At 39.1% G+C, this 19,966-nt stretch overlaps 2 protein-coding genes across 7 annotated transcripts in view; one reads left to right on the top strand and one right to left on the bottom strand.

Moving 5' to 3' along the window:
• Positions 1-19,966, top strand: part of dock1 (dedicator of cytokinesis 1) — a 308,112-nt gene that overhangs the window by 124,724 nt on the left and 163,422 nt on the right. For all 5 annotated transcript variants that reach the window (XM_047376374.1, XM_047376376.1, XM_047376375.1 and 2 more), the window contains one exon: positions 5,702-5,797. In XM_047376374.1, the coding sequence (XP_047232330.1) occupies positions 5,702-5,797 (96 nt within the window). The remainder of the gene's footprint in view (positions 1-5,701; positions 5,798-19,966) is intronic.
• The window catches only part of LOC124874823 (inhibitory synaptic factor 2A), a 62,262-nt gene continuing 54,092 nt past the window's right edge, over positions 11,797-19,966 (bottom strand). Inside the window, exon 4 of one of the 2 annotated variants that reach the window (XM_047376377.1) lies at positions 11,797-16,135. In XM_047376377.1, the coding sequence (XP_047232333.1) occupies positions 15,946-16,135 (190 nt within the window). In that variant the 3' untranslated portion in view covers positions 11,797-15,945. The remainder of the gene's footprint in view (positions 16,136-19,966) is intronic. The other variant, XM_047376378.1, reaches the window with a different exon arrangement.

Genomic DNA, 19,966 nt, shown 5'->3' with positions numbered 1-19,966 from the left:
ACACACACACACACACACACACAAATACTCAGCTGCTCTGTGAGTGTGTTTGATCGTTCTTCATGCCTAGACTCCTGATGTCCTCCCCTAGGCCCTCTCAGACTCTCTACATTGATCACCACGGTCTGCCCTCCCACACTCCACTTTGCTGGGATTATCTACCTCTCCCACTCTCCTCCAGCTTTTAGACTCCCTCTCCTGCTTTATCCCGAATATCTGCTTCCTCTCAGAGTCTCATTTTCTCTTTCATATCTGTCTGGTGCATCAATAAAGGCAAAGATTTCCAAGACTTACAAACACAGATAGGAAAAACCAGGGGGCTATCGTAAGACTGGATCGCAAAGCCTGTAGTATGCAGTACCAGCAGATCCCACAACCACACCTATCGTGGAGATTTGTCTTTGATATCAGGTACTCTGAGACTGACTGAGAAGGTAAAACCAACAGCAGCTAGACTGTTGCAGCTGGTGTAACAATGACTACTACATTAGGATATTTCTGCTTACTTGAGTTTCCCATTTATGAGATTACATATACTTATAAATAAAGATCTTTGCACTTTTCTTCATACCGTGTATGCAATGTTTGTCTAAAAAGCTGCCTCAGAATCCTAGTTTCTGCTAAATGTACAGTACAGACCAAAGATTTGGACACACCTTCTCATTCAAAGAGTTTTCTTTATTTTCATGACTATGAATATTGTAGCTTCACACTGAAGGCATCAAAACTATGAATTAACACGTGAAATTATATACTGAACAAAAAAGTGTGAAACAACTGAAAATATGTCTTATATTCTAGGTTCTTCAAAGTAGACACCTTTTGCTTTGATTCCTGCTCCACACACTCTTGGCATTCTGTTGATGAGCTTCAAGAGGTAGTCATGACATCTTTCATAGTTGCCATGGACTCCATGGCTCTTTCTCTGGATGTTGCTCTTCTTGGCTGACCAGGTGACTTTGGTCAAGGGTTGCCAACCTTTACATCCCAACAAGCCATTTTTGCCCTCTCTCATCCTATTTTTTTTCCTACATGTCCTGTCTTGGCATTTTAGGCAGACGTATTGTGAAGCTGGTTGCCTACATGCGCCAGGGCAGATTTGCTCTATATCTCAAGACGGAACCCTGATTGCATGATTGTCTTTATTAAATCAAGATTGCATCCAGCATCAAAGTAGGCAGGCCACATTGATGTAATAGTAATTTGTGATTGTATGACCTTCAACCATCTGGTTTGTGTGTGTGTCAGTGTGTGTGTGTGTGTGTGTGTGTGGGCAGGTGTGTGGATCAACCTTATGTGTAGAAATAAGTGTGTTAGTGCTGAGTGGGTGTATGCAAGTGAGTGTATCACCTGCAGTTACACACCCACCCCCCAACTGAGCCAAACAGCCATCCCACTTTGTGTAAAAATACACCCCCTTAGGTAGACTTATGCAGATTTAGTACTTTAAGGTGCAGAAACGCAGGGATTACGTTATACAAATAGAATATATTTACAAATTAGGTGTCTTCTGATGGCAAATGGTTGAAATGGCATTTACTGATATCAAGTCTTTGATATCAGTTACTCTGAGACTGACTGAGAAGGTAAAACCAACAGCAGCTAGACTGTTGCAGCTGGTGTAACAATGACTACTACATTAGGATATTTCTGCTTACTTGAGTTTCCCATTTATGAGATTACATATACTTATAAATAAAGATCTTTGCACTTTTCTTCATACCGTGTATGCAATGTTTGTCTTAAAAGCTGCCTCAGAATCCTAGTTTCTGCTAAATGTACAGTACAGACCAAAAGTTTGGACACACCTTCTCATTCAAAGAGTTTTCTTTATTTTCATGACTATGAATATTGTAGCTTCACACTGAAGGCATCAAAACTATGAATTAACACGTGAAATTATATACTGAACAAAAACGTGTGAAACAACTGAAAATATGTCTTATATTCTAGGTTCTTCAAAGTAGCCACCTTTTGCTTTGATTCCTGCTCCACACACTCTTGGCATTCTGTTGATGAGCTTCAAGAGGTAGTCACCTGAAATGGTTTTCACTTCACAGGTGTGCCCTGTCTGGTTTAATAAGTGGGATTTCAAGCCTTAAAAATTGGGTTGGGACCATCAGTTGTGTTGTGCAGGAGGTGGATACAGTACACAGCTGATAGTCCTACTGAATAGACTGTCAGATTTTGTATTATGGCAAGAAAAAAGCAGCTAAGTAAAAAAAAACGAGTGACCATCATTACTTTAAGAAATGAAGGTCAGTCTCTCCGAACAATTGGGAAAACTTTGAAAGTGTCCCCAAGTGCAGTTGCAAAAACCATCAAGCGCTACAAAGAAACTGGCTCACATGAAGACCGGCCCAGAAAAGGAAGACCAAGAGTCACCTCTGCTGCGGACGATAAGTTCATCCGAGTCACCAGCCTCAGAAATCGCAGGTTAACAGCAGCTCAGATTAGAGAACAGGTCAATGCCACAGAGTTCTAGCAGCAGACACATCTCTAGAACAACTGTTAAGAGGAGACTGTGTGAATCAGGCCTTCATGGTAAAATAGCTGCTAGGAAACCACTGCTGAGGACAGGCAACAAGCAGAAGAGACTTGTTTGGGCTAAAGAACACAAGGAATGGACATTAGACCAGTGGAAATCTGTGCTTTGGTCTGATGAGTCCAAGTTTGAGATCTTTGGTTCCAACCACCGTGTCTTTGTGCAGCACAGAAGAGGTGAACGGATGGACTCTACATGCCTGGTTCCCACCGTGAAGCATGGAGGAGGAGGTGTGATGGTGTGGGGGTGCTTTGCTGGTGACACTGTTGGAGATTTATTCAAAATTGAAGGCATACTGAACCAGCATGGCTACCACAGCATCTTGCAGCAGCATGCTATTCCATCCGGTTTGCGTTTAGTTGGACCATCATTTATTTTTCAACAGGACAATGACCCCAAACACACCTCCAGGCTGTGTAAGGGCTATTTGACCAAGAAGGAGAGTGATGGGTTGCTGCGCCAGATGACCTGGCCTCCACAGTCACCGGACCTGAACCCAATCGAGATGGTTTGGGGTGAGCTGGACCGCAGAGTGAAGGCAAAAGGGCCAACAAGTGCTAAGCATCTCTAGGAACTCCTTCAAGACTGTTGGAAAACCATTTCAGGTGACTACCTCTTGAAGCTCATCAACAGAATGCCAAGAGTGTGCAGAGCAGTAATCAAAGCAAAAGGTGGCTACTTTGAAGAACCTAGAATACAGGTCCTTCTCAAAATATTAGCATATTGTGATGAAGTTAATTATTTTCCATAATGTCATGATGAAAATTTAACATTCATATATTTTAGATTCATTGCACACTAACTGAAATATTTCAGGTTTTTATTGTCTTAATACGGATGATTTTGGCATACAGCTCATGAAAACCCAAAATTCCTATCTCACAAAATTAGCATATCATTAAAAGGGTCTCTAAACGAGCTATGAACCTAATTATCTGAATCAACGAGTTAACTCTAAACACCTGCAAAAGATTCCTGAGGCCTTTAAAACTCCCAGCCTGGTTCATCACTCAAAACCCCAATCATGGGTAAGACTGCCGACCTGACTGCTGTCCAGAAGGCCACTATTGACACCCTCATCAAGAGGGTAAGACACAGAAATAAATTTCTGAACGAATAGGCTGTTCCCAGAGTGCTGTATCAAGGCACCTCAGTGGGAATTCTGTGGGAAGGAAAAAGTGTGGCAGAAAACGATGCACAACGAGAAGAGGTGACCGGACCCTGAGGAAGATTGTGGAGAAGGGCCGATTCCAGACCTTGGGGGACCTGCGGAAGCAGTGGACTGAGTCTGGAGTAGAAACATCCAGAGCCACCGTGAACAGGCGTGTGCAGGAAATGGGCTACAGGTGCCGCATTCCCCAGGTCAAGCCACTTTTGAACCAGAAACACCGGCAGAAGCGCCTGACCTGGGCTACTGAGAAGCAGCACTGGACTGTTGCTCAGTGGTCCAAAGTACTTTTTTCGGATGAAAGCAAATTCTGCATGTCATTCGGAAATCAAGGTGCCAGAGTCTGGAGGAAGACTGGGGAGAAGGAAATGCCAAAATGCCAGAAGTCCAGTGTCAAGTACCCACAGTCAGTGATGGTCTGGGGTGCCGTGTCAGCTGCTGGTGTTGGTCCACTGTGTTTTATCAAGGGCAGGGTCAATGCAGCTAGCTATCAGGAGATTTTGGAGAACTTCATGCTTCCATCTGCTGAAAAGCTTTATGGAGATGAAGATTTCATTTTTCAGCACTGGTAAATGGTTTATTGACCATGGTATCACTCTGCTCAATTGGCCTGCCAACTCTCCTGACCTGAACCCCATAGAGAATCTGTGGGATATTGTGAAGAGAACGTTGAGAGACTCAAGACCCAACACTCTGGATGATCTAAAGGCCACTATCAAAGCATCCTGGGCCTCCATAAGACCTCAGCAGTGCCACAGGCTGATTGCCTCCATGCCACGCCGCATTGAAGCAGTCATTTCTGCAAAAGGATTCCCGACCAAGTATTGAGTGCATAACTGTACATGATTATTTGAAGGTTGACGTTTTTTGTATTAAAAACACTTTTCTTTTATTGGTCGGATGAAATATGCTAATTTTGTGAGATAGGAATTTTGGGTTTTCACGAGCTGTATGCCAAAATCATTCGTATTAAGACAATAAAAGACCTGAAATATTTCAGTTAGTGTGCAATGAATCTAAAATATATGAATGTTAAATTTTCATCATTACATTATGGAAAATAATGAACTTTATCACAATATGCTAATATTTTGAGAAGGACCTGTATAAGACATTTTCAGTTGTTTCACACTTTTTTGTTCAGTATATAATTCCACATGTGTTGATTCATAGTTTTGATGCCTTCAGTGTGAAGCTACAATATTCATAGTCATGAAAATAAAGAAAACCTTTTGGAATGAGAAGGTGTGTCCAAACTTTTGGTCTGTACTGTAAGTGAAACCTATTTGTTTGAAAGGCACTATGCTTAATGCTTGCCTTATATTACTTTGTGAATATGCAAAGGTTTGTAAGTCTTGACTAACGTCTTTGCATCATCGGACGCCGTTGACACCCCAGCTCAGTTATGAAAGTTATTGAAAGTTTTGTTCAATACTGGAGTGCTCATTCTGGAAAAGTGGTTGCCTCATCAGAAAGGTACAATAAGTAATGAACAGAGAAACATGCCAGAGCTTACCCAGGCAGATGAATGGGTGTAATACAAAAATAAAGCGGAAAAGCAAGGATAACATCTAGTTGTTATGTTTATTTTATCAAGGCTAAGGGTTTTTACTTTAGGTGCTAAATGTGCATGACATATTGTAATAAAATAAACACATAAACAATGCATGAAAAATCACTGAAAAATGAAGGAACAAAATAAGTCCATTGAAAAGTGACGGAGAGATTGAAGGTTTCTGCAATTAGTGTTTTTTGTGAGATTAAAATAAACATTCGTTAAAAATGTAAAACAAAAAAACAATTAATCTAATATAATATACTATAACATGATATAATATCCTGGATTCCGTTCTGTTTGGATCTTGAAGCACTGGCTCCATTCACAGTCCATACCTTGTGAAACTCCACCGGACTCTATTATACCTGTATCATTTTCTCCTCCTGTGATATCTCTATTCTGATGAATTATACATTTGTATTCTTTGCAGGGTCCCACCCAGCGGCATGTTCAAGTTATCATGGAGAAGCTGCTGAGGACAATAAACAGGACAGTCATCTCCATGGGCCGGGATTCTCCTCACATCGTAAGTTTGTCAGACTCTCTGCTAGCATCACCAGGACAGACACGGCACCATGCCTGTTTATTGAAATTGTTTCAGGTTTATGCACCTAGGCATGGATACATAAATACATAATATCAGGTTTTTATGTCTCTATACTAAAGCCCAGGACTGTTCCAGTCTACCTCCACCGATTGCTTTCAGATTCCTTCTTCTTAAAAATCTCTAATTTGCTCACATCTTTCTCCAGACACTTGTTTGTATTTGAATGTGTGTTTTGTATGATCAGTTTTTTTTGTTTTTGTTTTTACATCTGGCTTCTTTGTCTAAGTGTCTGATCCTCTCTTATTAGTGCACATCTAATGCTGCGCACTGTAATCTAATTACTGTATCCCCCTGTTATTGCCGTGAGCATCCTTCTTACAGCTCCTCTCTGTCAGAGCTTTATAGTGGGTAACGCTCTTATAAGTCACTGTGTAAATATTCTGTTTGATTTTGTAGATTCCACTTGTTTGTCAGGCCTGAAACTCAACCTCTGACTGGTTTGGGTTGCATTTTCTGCAACATGTAGATGCTTATATTCTGTTTTTAAGTTATACTCTTGAAGTTAACATATTTCTTATGTCATTTCTGTTTCTTTTAGGGAATTTGCTTTGGCAATTAGGAAATAGCTCTGCTTATTCAGATAAAGTTAAGAGTAATTATCGTTGTTTTAAAATCTCAGAGTCTAACCAGAGACACCAGGCTTTGATTGAGGAACTGTTTAATTGAGTTCAGGTTGAACAAACAGCCAAAGGTCAACAACTTGTCCTAGTTTCAACCGTCTTGTATACAAACCCTATACACATAGAAGAAAAGTGTTTTCTCTCAGCTTGAAATGAAAACACGAAAACAGAGACATCTCACTCTGACCAATGATTACACTATTTTCAACTGGAGCACTGTTTGAAACAAGCTTTTATATATAAAAAGTATGTCCTTCATATAGCACACAGTCTGGGCAAGTTTGAAGAAGTGTTTTGAGGAACATGATTTGTTTTTCCAGTACTTTTCCCAATTGTGCAATTGTTTATGTATCCATACATGGATTAACAGTACATCCAGCTGTCATTCTTCCACCTGTCCGTCCATCCATCCATCCATCCGACTCCATTTTGACACAGAAACTACGTACAGCCACTGATGTGGGAAGCAGCAGAAAACTGCATAATTCCTTATAATGGAAGTTTTTGTTAGCAGTTGCTGTCTGTTATATCACTGTCCTGTTATACATCAGCAGCATCATTTTCCGTCTTCTCTCTTCCTCCAACAAGTCTTATTTCTTCCCAGGATGAACTCATTTTTTCAGATTGCAGACATTCCGTAGCCGTTCCTTCTCTCCTTCTTTCAAACTGACTGAAGGCATTCCCAACTACGCACAAATCTAATTTCGTAGATTGGAAGCCCTCTGTTGTGTAACAGATTGCTTGTGGGCATCACACTGAATAATGTGAAGCTAATGAAGCTGTGAGTTCAGCTCAGACTGCCCTCTTGTCCATTTTATTCCTTGAAGGAGGTTTAAGATATCTGATTGCTCTTCCTTTGCAGTTCTCCAGTCTTTTCTTATTGCTGTGTCAAAGATTTAACATCTTTAGTGTCCTATTTAGCTCATATTCAAAAGGTTTTGTGAGTGGATTCAGGAAAAAGGCATCATCCTCTGCCATTGTGGTTATTTTTCTCTGGTGTTGGTTTGTTTTGATCATGTATTTCAGATATGGAACTCACCTTCCATTTTGTCTAAAAGGTTGTCAAGATGAAGGAAAGTTTCTCTCTGCTGTATTACTGCTGTATTATACTAAGTGCACCTATTTCAGCATTCCCGCCTGTGGTCGACGTGAAACGGTGTTACCTGCTTCTAGCAGCAGCTGCAGAATGGCACCGTCAGAGACCAGCGTCCTTTTTCAGTTAATGAAACTTCACCTCTCTGACTCCCTGTGGCCCCTATTGAAATTATCTGCTCTGTATACAAATGCTGCTGCTGCCCTCTAACTCACTTTTTATTTTGTCCCTTCTGACCCCTACCTTTTGTCAACTGATTCCTCTTTCGCTAACTGCTCATTGAACTTGACTGCATTGACATTTCTAAGTACCTGAATGGCATTTTGTATCAGTGTGCAGAATGCTTTTATGCAATGGGGAGTTAGAGGTCACATCAAAGCCCAGAGTTTACATAATAAAACAGGATTTGAAGTAAGTTTGCAAATCATCACTTAATGATCAATAAGATTAGTTGGAATTTTTAAGCTTTGAGCTTTCCAATCCTAAAGCTGCAGTTGCTGCCTTTGGAAAGTGCTGCTTCCTCTGCAGGCAGTGCTGCTGCTGCTGACCTTGTTCTTCTGACTGGCAGCCTCTCACATTTAGATTTATGCATTAAGTTTCTCCTCTACCCCACTGTGGTGGATACAGAATGTTGATGAGAGCTATTGCAGTGACGACTTTGGGGGTGGCATTGGTTTTGCTCCGCGTTGTCACTGCAGGGCTACGCCTGTTACAGACTTAGACACAGCACCATCATACCTTTGATTCATTGGACATTCTAGCAGGCCCTGCCTTTTGTATTCATGTCCACCCTCGCAAAGCTTTGAAACAAGCCTCTTTGAATAAATTTAAATGAGGATAATAGGCGAAACGTGTTGGCAGGTCCTGCTGAAATCACCACGTTTTACCTTTATGTCCTTGAATAACATTTTCATCTGCTTGTGTCATGTGTCTTCCCCAAAGCTACCAAACTAAGGTATTAAAGCTGAGCTTTAGGAGGAAATTACCAGAGGGGAATTTGCTTTTCAGCAACTGTAAATTTCTAATTAAAAAATTGTGTAAACCTAAATGCAGGATTTCGCAAAAATACAAAGTGTTTTGTTGGAAGATTCCAGCTTAGTTCTTCTCTTCTTAGTTGGATGGATTTTTTTTCCCCCTGATAAATACAACTCAGTTGGAGTAGAATATACTAGTCAAATATAAATAAATAAAAACACTGCAGAACATAAAGCAACAAAAAAAAAAAGTTTTAAATGACGATCTAAAAAAATAAAAAGACATTATTTCTGCATAAGCTTGCACTGTAGCACAGTTTTTACCACAGCTGCATTGCAGCAAGAAAGTCCTGGGTTTGAATCCCGGGTGTTATGATTTGGGGTTGTTTGGTTTTTGGTTTCGGGTTTCGGGTTTTTTCCTTATATGTTTTTCACTGCTCAAGTTTTGAATCATGCTTCTGTTTATTATTTTTCTGGTCATGTTTTAGTCTTGTTCATGTTTTGTCAAGTTTGGTTCAGTTGGCCATTGCGGAAACATTTCTCAGATCATGTCTTGTTCTCAGATCATGTCTTGTTCTCAGATCATCTCTTGTTCTCAGATCATCTCTTGTTTTTTGCTCATGCCATGCCTGTCTCGCCTGCCTGTTTGTTGTTTTGTTCCTGCCTCCTGCTGAGAGTGAGTTTCTGTTATTAAACCTTTTGCACTTACCATTAGCTGCCTGCTCGTCTGTATTCTGGGGTCCTATATCTCGCAAACCTTAACCGGGGGTCTTTCTGCTTTGGATTTGCATGTTTTCCCTGTGAATTCGTGGGCTTTCTCTGGATATTTTGCTTCATCCTAAAGTCCAAAAACATCCACGTTAGGGTAATTCTGGTTAATTGGTTCCTGCCCTTCAAGTCTGAATGTGTGTGTGCATGGTTGTCTGTCCATTTTTCTCTTTTTCCCTGTGATGAACTGGTGACCTTTCTTCTTACCCAATGATCGTTGAAATCAGGCACATGTGACCCTGCAGGGACAAGAATGCATAGAAAATGTATGGTACATATTTCACAAAGTGAACACCCAGCTTGTTGAGGTAAAAGGGTCACATACAGACTCGCATTAGACAGTGAGGAAATAAACAACTGGTATTGACATAAAGAAGCAAGTTTTAGGGTGATTTGTTGGTTTCAGTTAACAGTATGCTGGACAAGCGACTTTCAACAGATTTTGATGTGGATCCTGTAGCATTTTTATCTAGTCTGAATAAAACAAGTCAGATTGAGAATAAAACGCTTTGGTTTATCAAGTAGGAGTGTTCCAGGTGCAACCTTGTACATTTGAGTCAAAATTTGTCTCGATGATCCACGCACCATAACGGATTCTAAAGCAAAGGATGAAACAAATGTTGACAAAGACAATGATCATCTTCTGTACTTAAACTAATTAAAATCTATTTTGGAGTTGTTCATCTGATTGATTTCTGCACATGTTTACCATTCGGCAACAATATCTTCTGCTGGTATCACCTTAGCTTGTTATGTCATATACCAACACATCAGTCAAAAGATAATGCACAAATCCAATGAAATTACATTAAATAGGCAGGAGGACTACATTTTGCTACTCATGATCAGATTAGCAACTTCTACTCTGAATCAGGTGTTGAATTCTATATGTTCCCTCTTTTATGTTGTAGTTAGTAACAAACATTGTGCCATGTTTCCCATTGAGGGATGGTTGGGCTAGCTGGTTCCACTGGACCTTTCATACTTCTGTCTGCTTGGAGATCAATTTTGGCAGTTGTGGTGGATGATGTAGCAGTTTTACAGGTCCTGGCAGGATACTAAAAAAATCTGCTGCTTCCATGCATTTCTTTGTAGGAAATTATCTGGAAACATTTGACTTGTTTTTTTTTTTTTCTGCAGCCGTACTGAATGCGAGGAGACTCCACTGAATACAAACAAAAATAAGAACAGAGGACACAAATAGTCCTACTCTGAATGCATTAGCCAGTATTAGCAATACTTACTTCAGAGACGTCACATTCTTTGACATCTCTGAATAACGTTTATGGAATGTGGAAGTTGATCAGTTTTATCCAGCTAAAAAATGACTTTAACTGATTTTTAAACCACCGTCTGGCTATCAGGTTTACCATATATTCATGCAAAAGGCAGAAGCATAGATTGACACGTTGCTTGCCCAAAAAATACTTATACATTGGTGCACTCCTGTGGAGTTCTGGTGGTTTCCTTGCATTGTGCCGAAGGAACGTAGGGCAGAGCCGCAGGGGAAGAACCCTGTGTTATTGATTGACAGTACAGGGTGTACTGGCTATAGGGGCTAGAGCTGTTCCTCTCTGCTGCATGCTCTTTGGATAAACACTGCTCTGCAAAACAGCTGTTTCTTATGTCTCATCAGATCAGAGTACGTCTCCCGTTTTAATGTCTTTATGTTCCTCTTCCTCTTTTATGAGTTTATATGTTTCTGTCCAAACATATCTGTTCACTTCCTGCATTTTTCCTGTCTGTGCACCCTCCCTCTCCTTCCTTCTTCGTCTCTCTGCTGCTGGCCAGGCTGCTGCAGAGCTCACAGAAAAGAAGCATAGTGAGATATGGTGATGCATCATAATGCCTCAAACACATAGTTATCACTCACTGGACTTCTGCTTACCGATGTTCAACCTTACGTTCGAGAGATGGAGTCTTTTTGAAAAAACTGTGTGAAACCAGCTGACACTGTTGAACCACCAAGGACAATGTGTAAAAGATAGTAAGATGTCATGTTTGTACTACTGTGCTTTACAACAACCACTCTAAGGAACAGCCCCATGGTGATACTCTTATTGTGACTCGGAGGAGGGGGAAGTTTAGCCCTCCAGTCAAACTACCTCACGCGTTTACACAAGGATCTCTCTGCCCCACTGCATCTCTGGGGCATTTGTGCAGAGCTTTGTCCTCAGCTTGTCTCTGGTTCTAGTTGCACTTTGTTTCTGGTCCAACCGCATTACGGTTTTGATGTCCTGAAACAGGCTCCGAGGCAGATACAGGCTCTGTGCTTCTCATCCCCTCTGTTGTATTCCACTCTCGTTTCTTTGCCACCGCGCCACATCAAAGAAACAGCAGCATTTTCAACCTAATCTTCTGCATGTTATCTCATTGGAAATTTATTTATTTTTGATGAATTTGCAGACTGCTCTGCAGTTGAGATTTCACAAGGTTTGTTCACCAAAAACACATTATATTTTTCCTAGTTAATTTTCTGCAACTGTTCAGTCTGCAGATTTAAAATAAATAAAAACTGATGCAGAATTAGTTGAATGAAAATTAGTTCAGTCTTATTATTCAGTTGTGGAAATTCATGTTGCAGTTTGCACAAACCAGTGCATTGGGTGATTGATACTGTTGGACATTTTAAATTTGCATGCATTTTTCCAGTTTTAGAATATTAAATAGCTTTATTTAATTTTTTTTTTTAAAAACAGTATAAAATACAGTATTGCACATAATGAATCAATTGCACTTCTGTAATCTACAGATAAACATCTAGTTCTTTCTAAATGCTACAATATAACTACTGAAACCAACCTGGCATTTACAAAAGTGAATTACAAATAACCAACAGAATGCAGCATGTTTAAACTTGTGAAGATTGAACCAGTGATGTCTTGTTTTGAAGGTGTTCATACTTTACCTTGACACAACTATGGCACATTTCCTCTTTTTCTGGGGCAGTGCTTTTGCCTTTCAAAGTGACGTCACTGGAACTGGTAACTTCATATTGTTCTCTTTCAAATACTGGCTGCCTGCAGAATCGTCTAACAGTATTAGCTCTGTATGATGCTAAACAACATATCTTTGCAAATAGGCATGGGCCGGTATTAGATTTACTCAAGTCAGAATACTATGAAAAACTGCCATGACGATACATGATAAGCTGCTGTTATTTAAAATGGAAGGGTAGAAATGATTTCCACTTATAATTCCTCATAATAAAGTTGTATTTAGCATGTATCTATAATTTGGTTTATAAAAAGTATGCTAGCATTAGGGGGACATTCACAAATATATTAGCAGGTGCATGTAGTCCTAATTCTGAAACTAGACGCAAAGGCAGATCTGCCTTTAAAATAGCTTCACTGAGCAAACAGGGTTTGGCATGCCCTTAAGAGAATATCCATCCGTATTCATGTGAATTATACTCAGGGCAAGCAGCTTGGCATTCTCCAAGGCCCCGAGCTCTTTGTGTAGGAAAAAAATACCATCTGCTAAAAGCTGGTGGTCATTTTGACACAGGAAGGTAAAAAATCAATAAATAAAACAAATGAGGGGGAAAAAAAGATGAGGTAGGATTCATTCTCACTTACATTAAGGTGTCCCGTAATATTTTTGCAAATAACTTTACTCCTACCTAAATTGTGTTTAGAATCATGTATTCCCTTTTCTTATCACGTAATCCAAAATTTAAGTTGGTGGGTTAATTTGTTAAATGTGGTTTCTTTCTTTTATCCTGAAACTATTTTAAGTTATTACAATACTTTTATGTAGACTATATGTAAAAATCCTGCAATTTGTTCTTGCCTCAAGTAGTGCAGTCTGCTTTATGCATCCATTGCAGAAATAAGGCAAGTAGTTTCATGACTTCCTCTCTGGGAGTCAAACAAGCTGATAATAGCTAAATAATTAGGCTATCTGCTCGTATAATCAGTTGCTTAACAGCCCTGCTACGTGTAGTTTAAAAACATGTTCTTTATTAGAGGGATGGGTTGAACAGCTTTAGATTTCACACCATGACTCTCTGTGTTCTTTTGAAAGTGGAAACATTTCCAAACGACTTTGGTTTTTATGGTAGCCCTCTTTATGCCACCTGACTGGCACTGCCCAGCAACAGGTGGGGAAGTGGCAATGCTGTATGTGTTTTATACAGAGAATAAATAGTCTATACAAAGTATAGCCTATACAAAGTAGAGAAGAATTCGGCTAGAGCTTGAATTTGCCCAGTTTTCGTGATCAGTAGGTTAGATCCAGCAAAGTCTAGAAGTTCTTTCTATTTATTTTTGTTCCACTTTTTTGTTTCAAATCAGATAAAGGTTTGGGACGTATGCTTTGATATGTAAACTGTTTGAAACTGTAACTTTAAATCTTCTTCCATATGCGGGAAACTGGCCCATGCCTATATGTATTATCGTAAATGCTGGCAATGTTTTGGTTGTTCATATCCTATAAAACCATACGTAGAGTACTCACATGAGCTTTTTATGTTTCAGTCAAATAGATTCTAAAGGGGGGGGGGAACCAAAAAAGGCTTTTGTTGTTCTTCTTAAAAAGTGTTTGTTGAAAAGCTTAGAAAATAGCCTGCAAAGTCCAAGGCTTGTAAAAAGCATGCAAGGCTTTGCGCCTGCCACCCTGCACTGTAGAAGCCCTGGTTGTGATCAGAAGTGGCACATTCAGTCTTTTAGGCTTGGTGTCACTGGTTGGAGCTGATATGAGACACTGCAGTGATACAATCACAGCGATTATTCTCTTGTTCCTTACATGTGCTAAAAACAACTTTATTTCCTTGTTTCTGTGTGCGACGTATATATTAGCGGTTCTGATCCAGAGTTTACATACAGTCATAGTGGGCATGATTTTCATATTCATTTTGGAGTTTTAATGATTTATTTTCTTTTTTCTTTTTTACAAAATTGAACGGTGGTACAACAAAAGACTGCAATGATTTTTTTTAAAAAACAATAATCGGAATTAATTGCTTTTTTTTTAATCGAATCCTGAAAGGGTCAAAATTATACATCCTGTCTCAAATATGTTAGCATATACCAACAAGTATTTGGAAAAAATGTCCCTTAGGAAGTTGGAGAATAATCCCAATCGTCAAATTGCTTTCTTAAGTTTGTCTGGATGTTTGAGCCCTCTTCTTATCAGAATTAGTAGAGTTTATTTTAAATTGTCCAGAAACGTATAAGATTGAGGTCTGTGTTATCCCAGACACTTAACGTTTGCCAGATTTATCCATCCCAACAGTTTTGATTTTGGGATGGTTGCCTTGTGAAAATACCCAATTATGTCCAAGTTTCAACCAACCATTAATCTGGGGTGAGGTTGCAGCGTTTGATGGTAGTCTTCCAGCATTTTATTGACCTTAAGGAGTGCACCAATTTGCTCCACTGAAATCCATTTTCTTCTTGTTTCAGTTTGTTCTTTTCTATCAAAATAATTTTTTTGCTATTTATTTTTTCTGAAACAAATGCAGTTGCATTTTAAAACAAAATTGATTTCAGAGATACTGGGCCAGAAGCTGTATGTATAATTCTCATCCAGTTTTGATTAGAAAACATCCACACTAAATTCAAAAAAGATGGGTTAAAATGCATCACCAAAAACCCATAATTAATGATGTTCAAGCCAAAGATGACTGTATATAAACTACAGATCTGAAGTCTATTCCCTCATTTCAGGAGGTTTTATTGAATCAGTGCGTCATGAGCTTACTAAAAACTATATTAGATGCATTAACAGGAATTGCACAACTCTTTTAAACTGTAGTTGAACTACACCTTATGCTTTAGTTCAAATAAATATAATTCGCTTAATCGTTAGGTGAATGTATATATGTAGATATATATTTATATAGAAAAAAAGTAGAATGACATTTAATTTTCCAATATTATTAAGAAAATAAGTGTTATTTATTCATTATTTTCTCCAGTCAGATGTTCTTATGACACATTTTGTAAGTGAAAAGAAGGTTTATCACAGAACTAAAAAAAAAACCCTCTCTGATGTATTCTCCTTTAGGTCTTTCGCTACTGAAAATCCTCATTCCGTCACGTATAGTTGATATGATCAAAATGATTCTCTCTGGTTATTCTGGAGGTATGGAATCCTGAAAAGTTTTAATTGTGCTTTGCAGTACAATGATATGCCGGTTATGGACGCCTTGGAGCTTCAGCGTTGAGCGACCAGCCTCTCCTGGGGCTTAGAAGAAAGAGAACATCCCAACAGCTGAATAGAAATATGGCGGACGTTTCTCCGTCAACATGAAACAGGAGCAGGTCTACATCAGTTATAAAAAATAGAAGCTGAGGAACAGCAGCAAACACACCCGTCGTTTCACCTTGCCGATCTTTGAATATGTGTCCCTGTTGTTGTTTCGGGTAATGGGTCAAAGTTATGACTTATTCCATTTTTGTTGGACATAACCGTATGAATTATCCATGCAGTCAATGCTTTTATTACTTATCCTACCATCCATTGGTGTCCGGAGCTCTGCATTAAAATTGTCTTACCAGGTCTATAAAATTCTGCAGGGTGTAAAAACCAAATAAAGTGTAGAAATGTAGATCCTCCGCATAAATCCTGTGTCGGTTTTAGGGTTAGGAGATGGTCCCGTAGCTCTCACAGGAACCAAAGTTTCCAGCGGGCATGCTTCTTGGATTCAGCTTTGGACTTGCGTTTGGGGGTGGAGGTGGAGGTGAAGGCCTCCTGGGGGTAAGGCAGGGGCGGGAAGTGGGAATCTGTTGGGGGACAAAGCCTTTGCATCAAGGGCTGTAGCTTGTCCTCCTGCAGCTTGAAGTCCAGTTCCACACTAAAGAATAGAAACAGAGACAAAAGATGTGTACAAACAACATTGATATCTGCAGGCTTGAGAGGATTGTAAAGCAAAGCTCAATCAGCCAATTGAGATTCACGAGACGGACTGCGTTTTGGGGTTTTCATAATCATTAAAATTATTAGAAATAAACACAAAAAATATATCACTCTGTTTGTAATACATCTGAATAATATATGACTCACTTTTTGGATGGTGTTAAAGAAAAAAATGTACTTTTTGATGATCCTGTACATGTCACCCTATCGACATAAAAGCTAATATAATAATGGAGTTGACTGATAGTAAAAGAATGAATTCAGTTAGTCATTTTCTACCGCTTATTCCATAGTGGGTCGCGGGGGAGCTGCTGCCTATCTCCAGCAGTCTATGGGTAAGAGGCAGGGCACACCCTGGACAGGTCGCCAGTCCATCGCAGGGCAACACACAAACAACCATGCACACACTCATACACCTAAGGGCAATTTAGAGTGACCAATTAACCTAACAAGCCTGTCTTTGGACTGTGGGAGGAAGCCGGAGTACCTGGTGAGAACCCACGCATGCACGGGGAGAACATGCAAACTCCATGCAGAAAGACCCCAGGCCGGGAATCGAACCCAGGACCTTCTTGCTGCAAGGCAACAGTGCTACCAACTGCGCCACCGTGCAGCCCAGAATGACTTCAACTCAATTTAATTAAAACATACTTTATTAATCCCAAAGGGAAATTAAATGTTGTTGTAGCTCATTATGTAGGTTCTGAAACGTTCATTTTTTATTTTGATACATCTTTACCCTTAATAGGAGTAAGTATTCTCATTATTACAGTAGTTGCATGTATTAAATGCATTTTTGCCTGCATTAAGCATTTGCAGTGTACCCTTTTCTCGCTTGACCTCTGCATGGCATCTGTCACACCGCCACTCACCCTGGAAAAATGACCTACATTCTCATTTGCCTCGTCTTTATTGAAAAGCAGAGGAACCAAATGTTTCTACTTTCCATTGCATCATTCGATCTTTATGCCGCTTTCTCAGATACACTGAGCAAGAAGGGTGTTTTATCAGCATTTTCCCCTGTTTGGAGCAGTTGATCGCAGGACAGGGTGCTGAAATGAAAATGATTTGTTCTTGTTGAATTCTGTGGACGCTGTTGTGATTCCTTAAAAGATGATGGAAATGCAAGAAGGACTTAATTCGTCTGGATTTGCAGAACACAAAACGAAGAGCCGTGTCCTTCTTAGCAGTCCCTCACATTTCCCGCAAAGCCCCGGGGGAATTTATCCGGAGCCATTATTGTAATCTGACGCCCACACACATCTGACCACTAGGTTCTGCTAAGTAAAACTCAGATTACAGCCACAGCTGTGGAGAGTGTGGGGGTTTTAATCTGCTAAAGCTATCTACAGTCAGTACCTGAGTCTCTGGGCTGCTGGGGGGGTGGCTGTGACAGACTGACTTACATAACAGCTGCAGGGGGCAAGCTCCGGTTTTAAATGCAGTGCATCCATTATCATTTACAAATACAGATCTCATAATCAACATTGGTGCATTTGCTATTGATTAGCGCAGACGTAAATGTGGGTGTTTGACAATGAGCTCATTGAATGTTAATTTCTCAAGCTTGCACTCAGCCCTTTGTTTTTGTTTGACTCAGACCAGCTTTAATCATTAAATCACTGGCTGGTAATTACATTGGTCTAAATCCACATCTGCTGTCCTTGTGTATTTGTCCATGCACATTTGAAAGTATGTGGACAAATCTAGACTCTGTTTTAGTTTGTTACATGAAAATAACTCTACATAAAGACCAGCAAAGTGTTGAAAGGAGTTGGGTGGAATGTTCATCTCTCACTAATAGAAACAATCAATTAATTCCTTATTTTAAAATTTTGTTTCCCTGTGCACGATGAAGTAAGTGTTCAAAATGAGTCAATGTAAACCAACATTTGTATGCATAGAGCAATATGCTGTACAGAGGTGGCTCTCAAAAGTTTTTTAAAGGAAGTACTACCTCAAATAAATAACAGGTTTATGTACGATCATATTTATTTTAAAACGGTTGTACACAGAGGATTTCAGTTTATGTTATAAAAGAAAAGAACACAAACATTCTTATTCATTAGAACTGCGTGGTTGGTTGAACAGTATGGTGTAGTTATGCAGTCCAGTTTTACTCCTGAATTGAATTTTTCAAGTTTGATGGTGGGAAACCTAACAGTGGTAGCACATATGAAGTCTAGGAAGTAAATAAAGGAACAATTTCAGAAATCTCACAAGTCGTTGCTTTGGGTCGTTCTTGGTCTCACTTTGGTTTGGTTTTCATCCTTCCTATTTTTTTTGTGTTGTTTTTATTCTGTTTAGCTATAGTTTAATTAGTTTCTGTCATCCCTGTTTTACACATATGTTTCTGAGCCCGTTCATCATCTTTGCTCATGAATATTGAGGTAATTTTCTTTTCATTTAGGATGTTTTTTGTTTATTTTATGAATTATTTACCTTGCTGCAGTAAGTCTGGGTCTTGCCTGCCTGCTTCGCTACCTTGATCCTGATACAACCACCAAAATAATACATTTTTTTACACAATTCATGAAATATATACCAACAAATCCCTTTTTAAAATAGTCTTAATGTGCACCTGTGCTTTCTATCGTGACACCTTTCACAACAGCAGCTAGCTATACTCAAACATTGCAAATTCTCACAACCTGTCACTTCTCTTGCTGCAGATGTTTCAGGGTTAAATTATTCCTTTGGACAAATTTTCATAACCTCTATACAAACCTAGCTTAAAGAACTGAAAAGTATAAAAAATGAGTAAGAGTACTGGGTTGTGCAGAATATTAAATATAATACAAAGGCCACAAAAATAAGCTAGCTCTTGCAGAACCATGAAAAATGTTTCATCAATGGATGTCTCTCTCTCCAAATGTAAGAAGAGTGAGCTGTTGTTGATATATAAATCAGTTTCACAACAGTGGCTCAAACAAAGTTTTAACGTCTTCAGTCTTTCCCACACGGCCTGTGTCAAACATGCAGGGGTGTCCAAACGTTTAGTCACGTGGGCACTGAAAGTGCTCATGGGCCAAGAACATTTAATAATTTTAAAAACTAAAATCACAAAAGATTTTATTGTGATTTTTTTTTTTTTTACCTGCTTAACAACAAACTAAGCTAGTCAACCGATTTCAGTATCATAAGTACACCTACTGTCACTTATGTGGATCTGATTAACCTGACATAAGGTTGTCTAAGTAGGATTTCTTTGAACATTATTAATTTGCTTTCTTAAAATTAAGCCATAGATTGCATGAAAATGACAAAACACTGAGATATTTCATTCAACAAAGGTATCAATTAGGAGAATGGCAGCAAACCCACAGACATATATATAATTGCAAAGAATATAGGACAACTGTATGAAAAAAGTGGATGTTTCTCCCAAAGTGAATAAATACAAGATGTAAACTGGTCAGTGAGGCTGCAAAGAGGTTGAGAGACGTACTGGTCATGTTAAACATGTGACAGAAAATCTACTGTATTCTCCATTTGCCTGGACTAATAAATTTATATGCAAATTAAAACCTTCCTAATAAAACAACTGAGCTTGGCTCTAAAAACCACGTGGGAAAAAATTTTCTGTTCCGGTGAAACCAGATTTACAATTTTGTGTCACAACTCCAAAAACTTTGTTTGGGGTAAAAACAACACAAGACATAACAAATAGGACATTAGTGAAACATTTAAGTCACATTTAAAAAATAAATTCTTTTAGTGATTTTCTCTGGTCTTTTTTTTTTTCATCTCCAAAGCATAACTTTTTTAA

The sequence above is a fragment of the Girardinichthys multiradiatus genome, chromosome 10, assembly GCF_021462225.1.
Source record: "Girardinichthys multiradiatus isolate DD_20200921_A chromosome 10, DD_fGirMul_XY1, whole genome shotgun sequence".
Taxonomy (NCBI): domain Eukaryota; kingdom Metazoa; phylum Chordata; class Actinopteri; order Cyprinodontiformes; family Goodeidae; genus Girardinichthys; species Girardinichthys multiradiatus.
The sequence above is the reverse complement of the archived record's forward strand: the minus strand, read 5'-3'. Positions and strand labels throughout refer to the sequence as shown.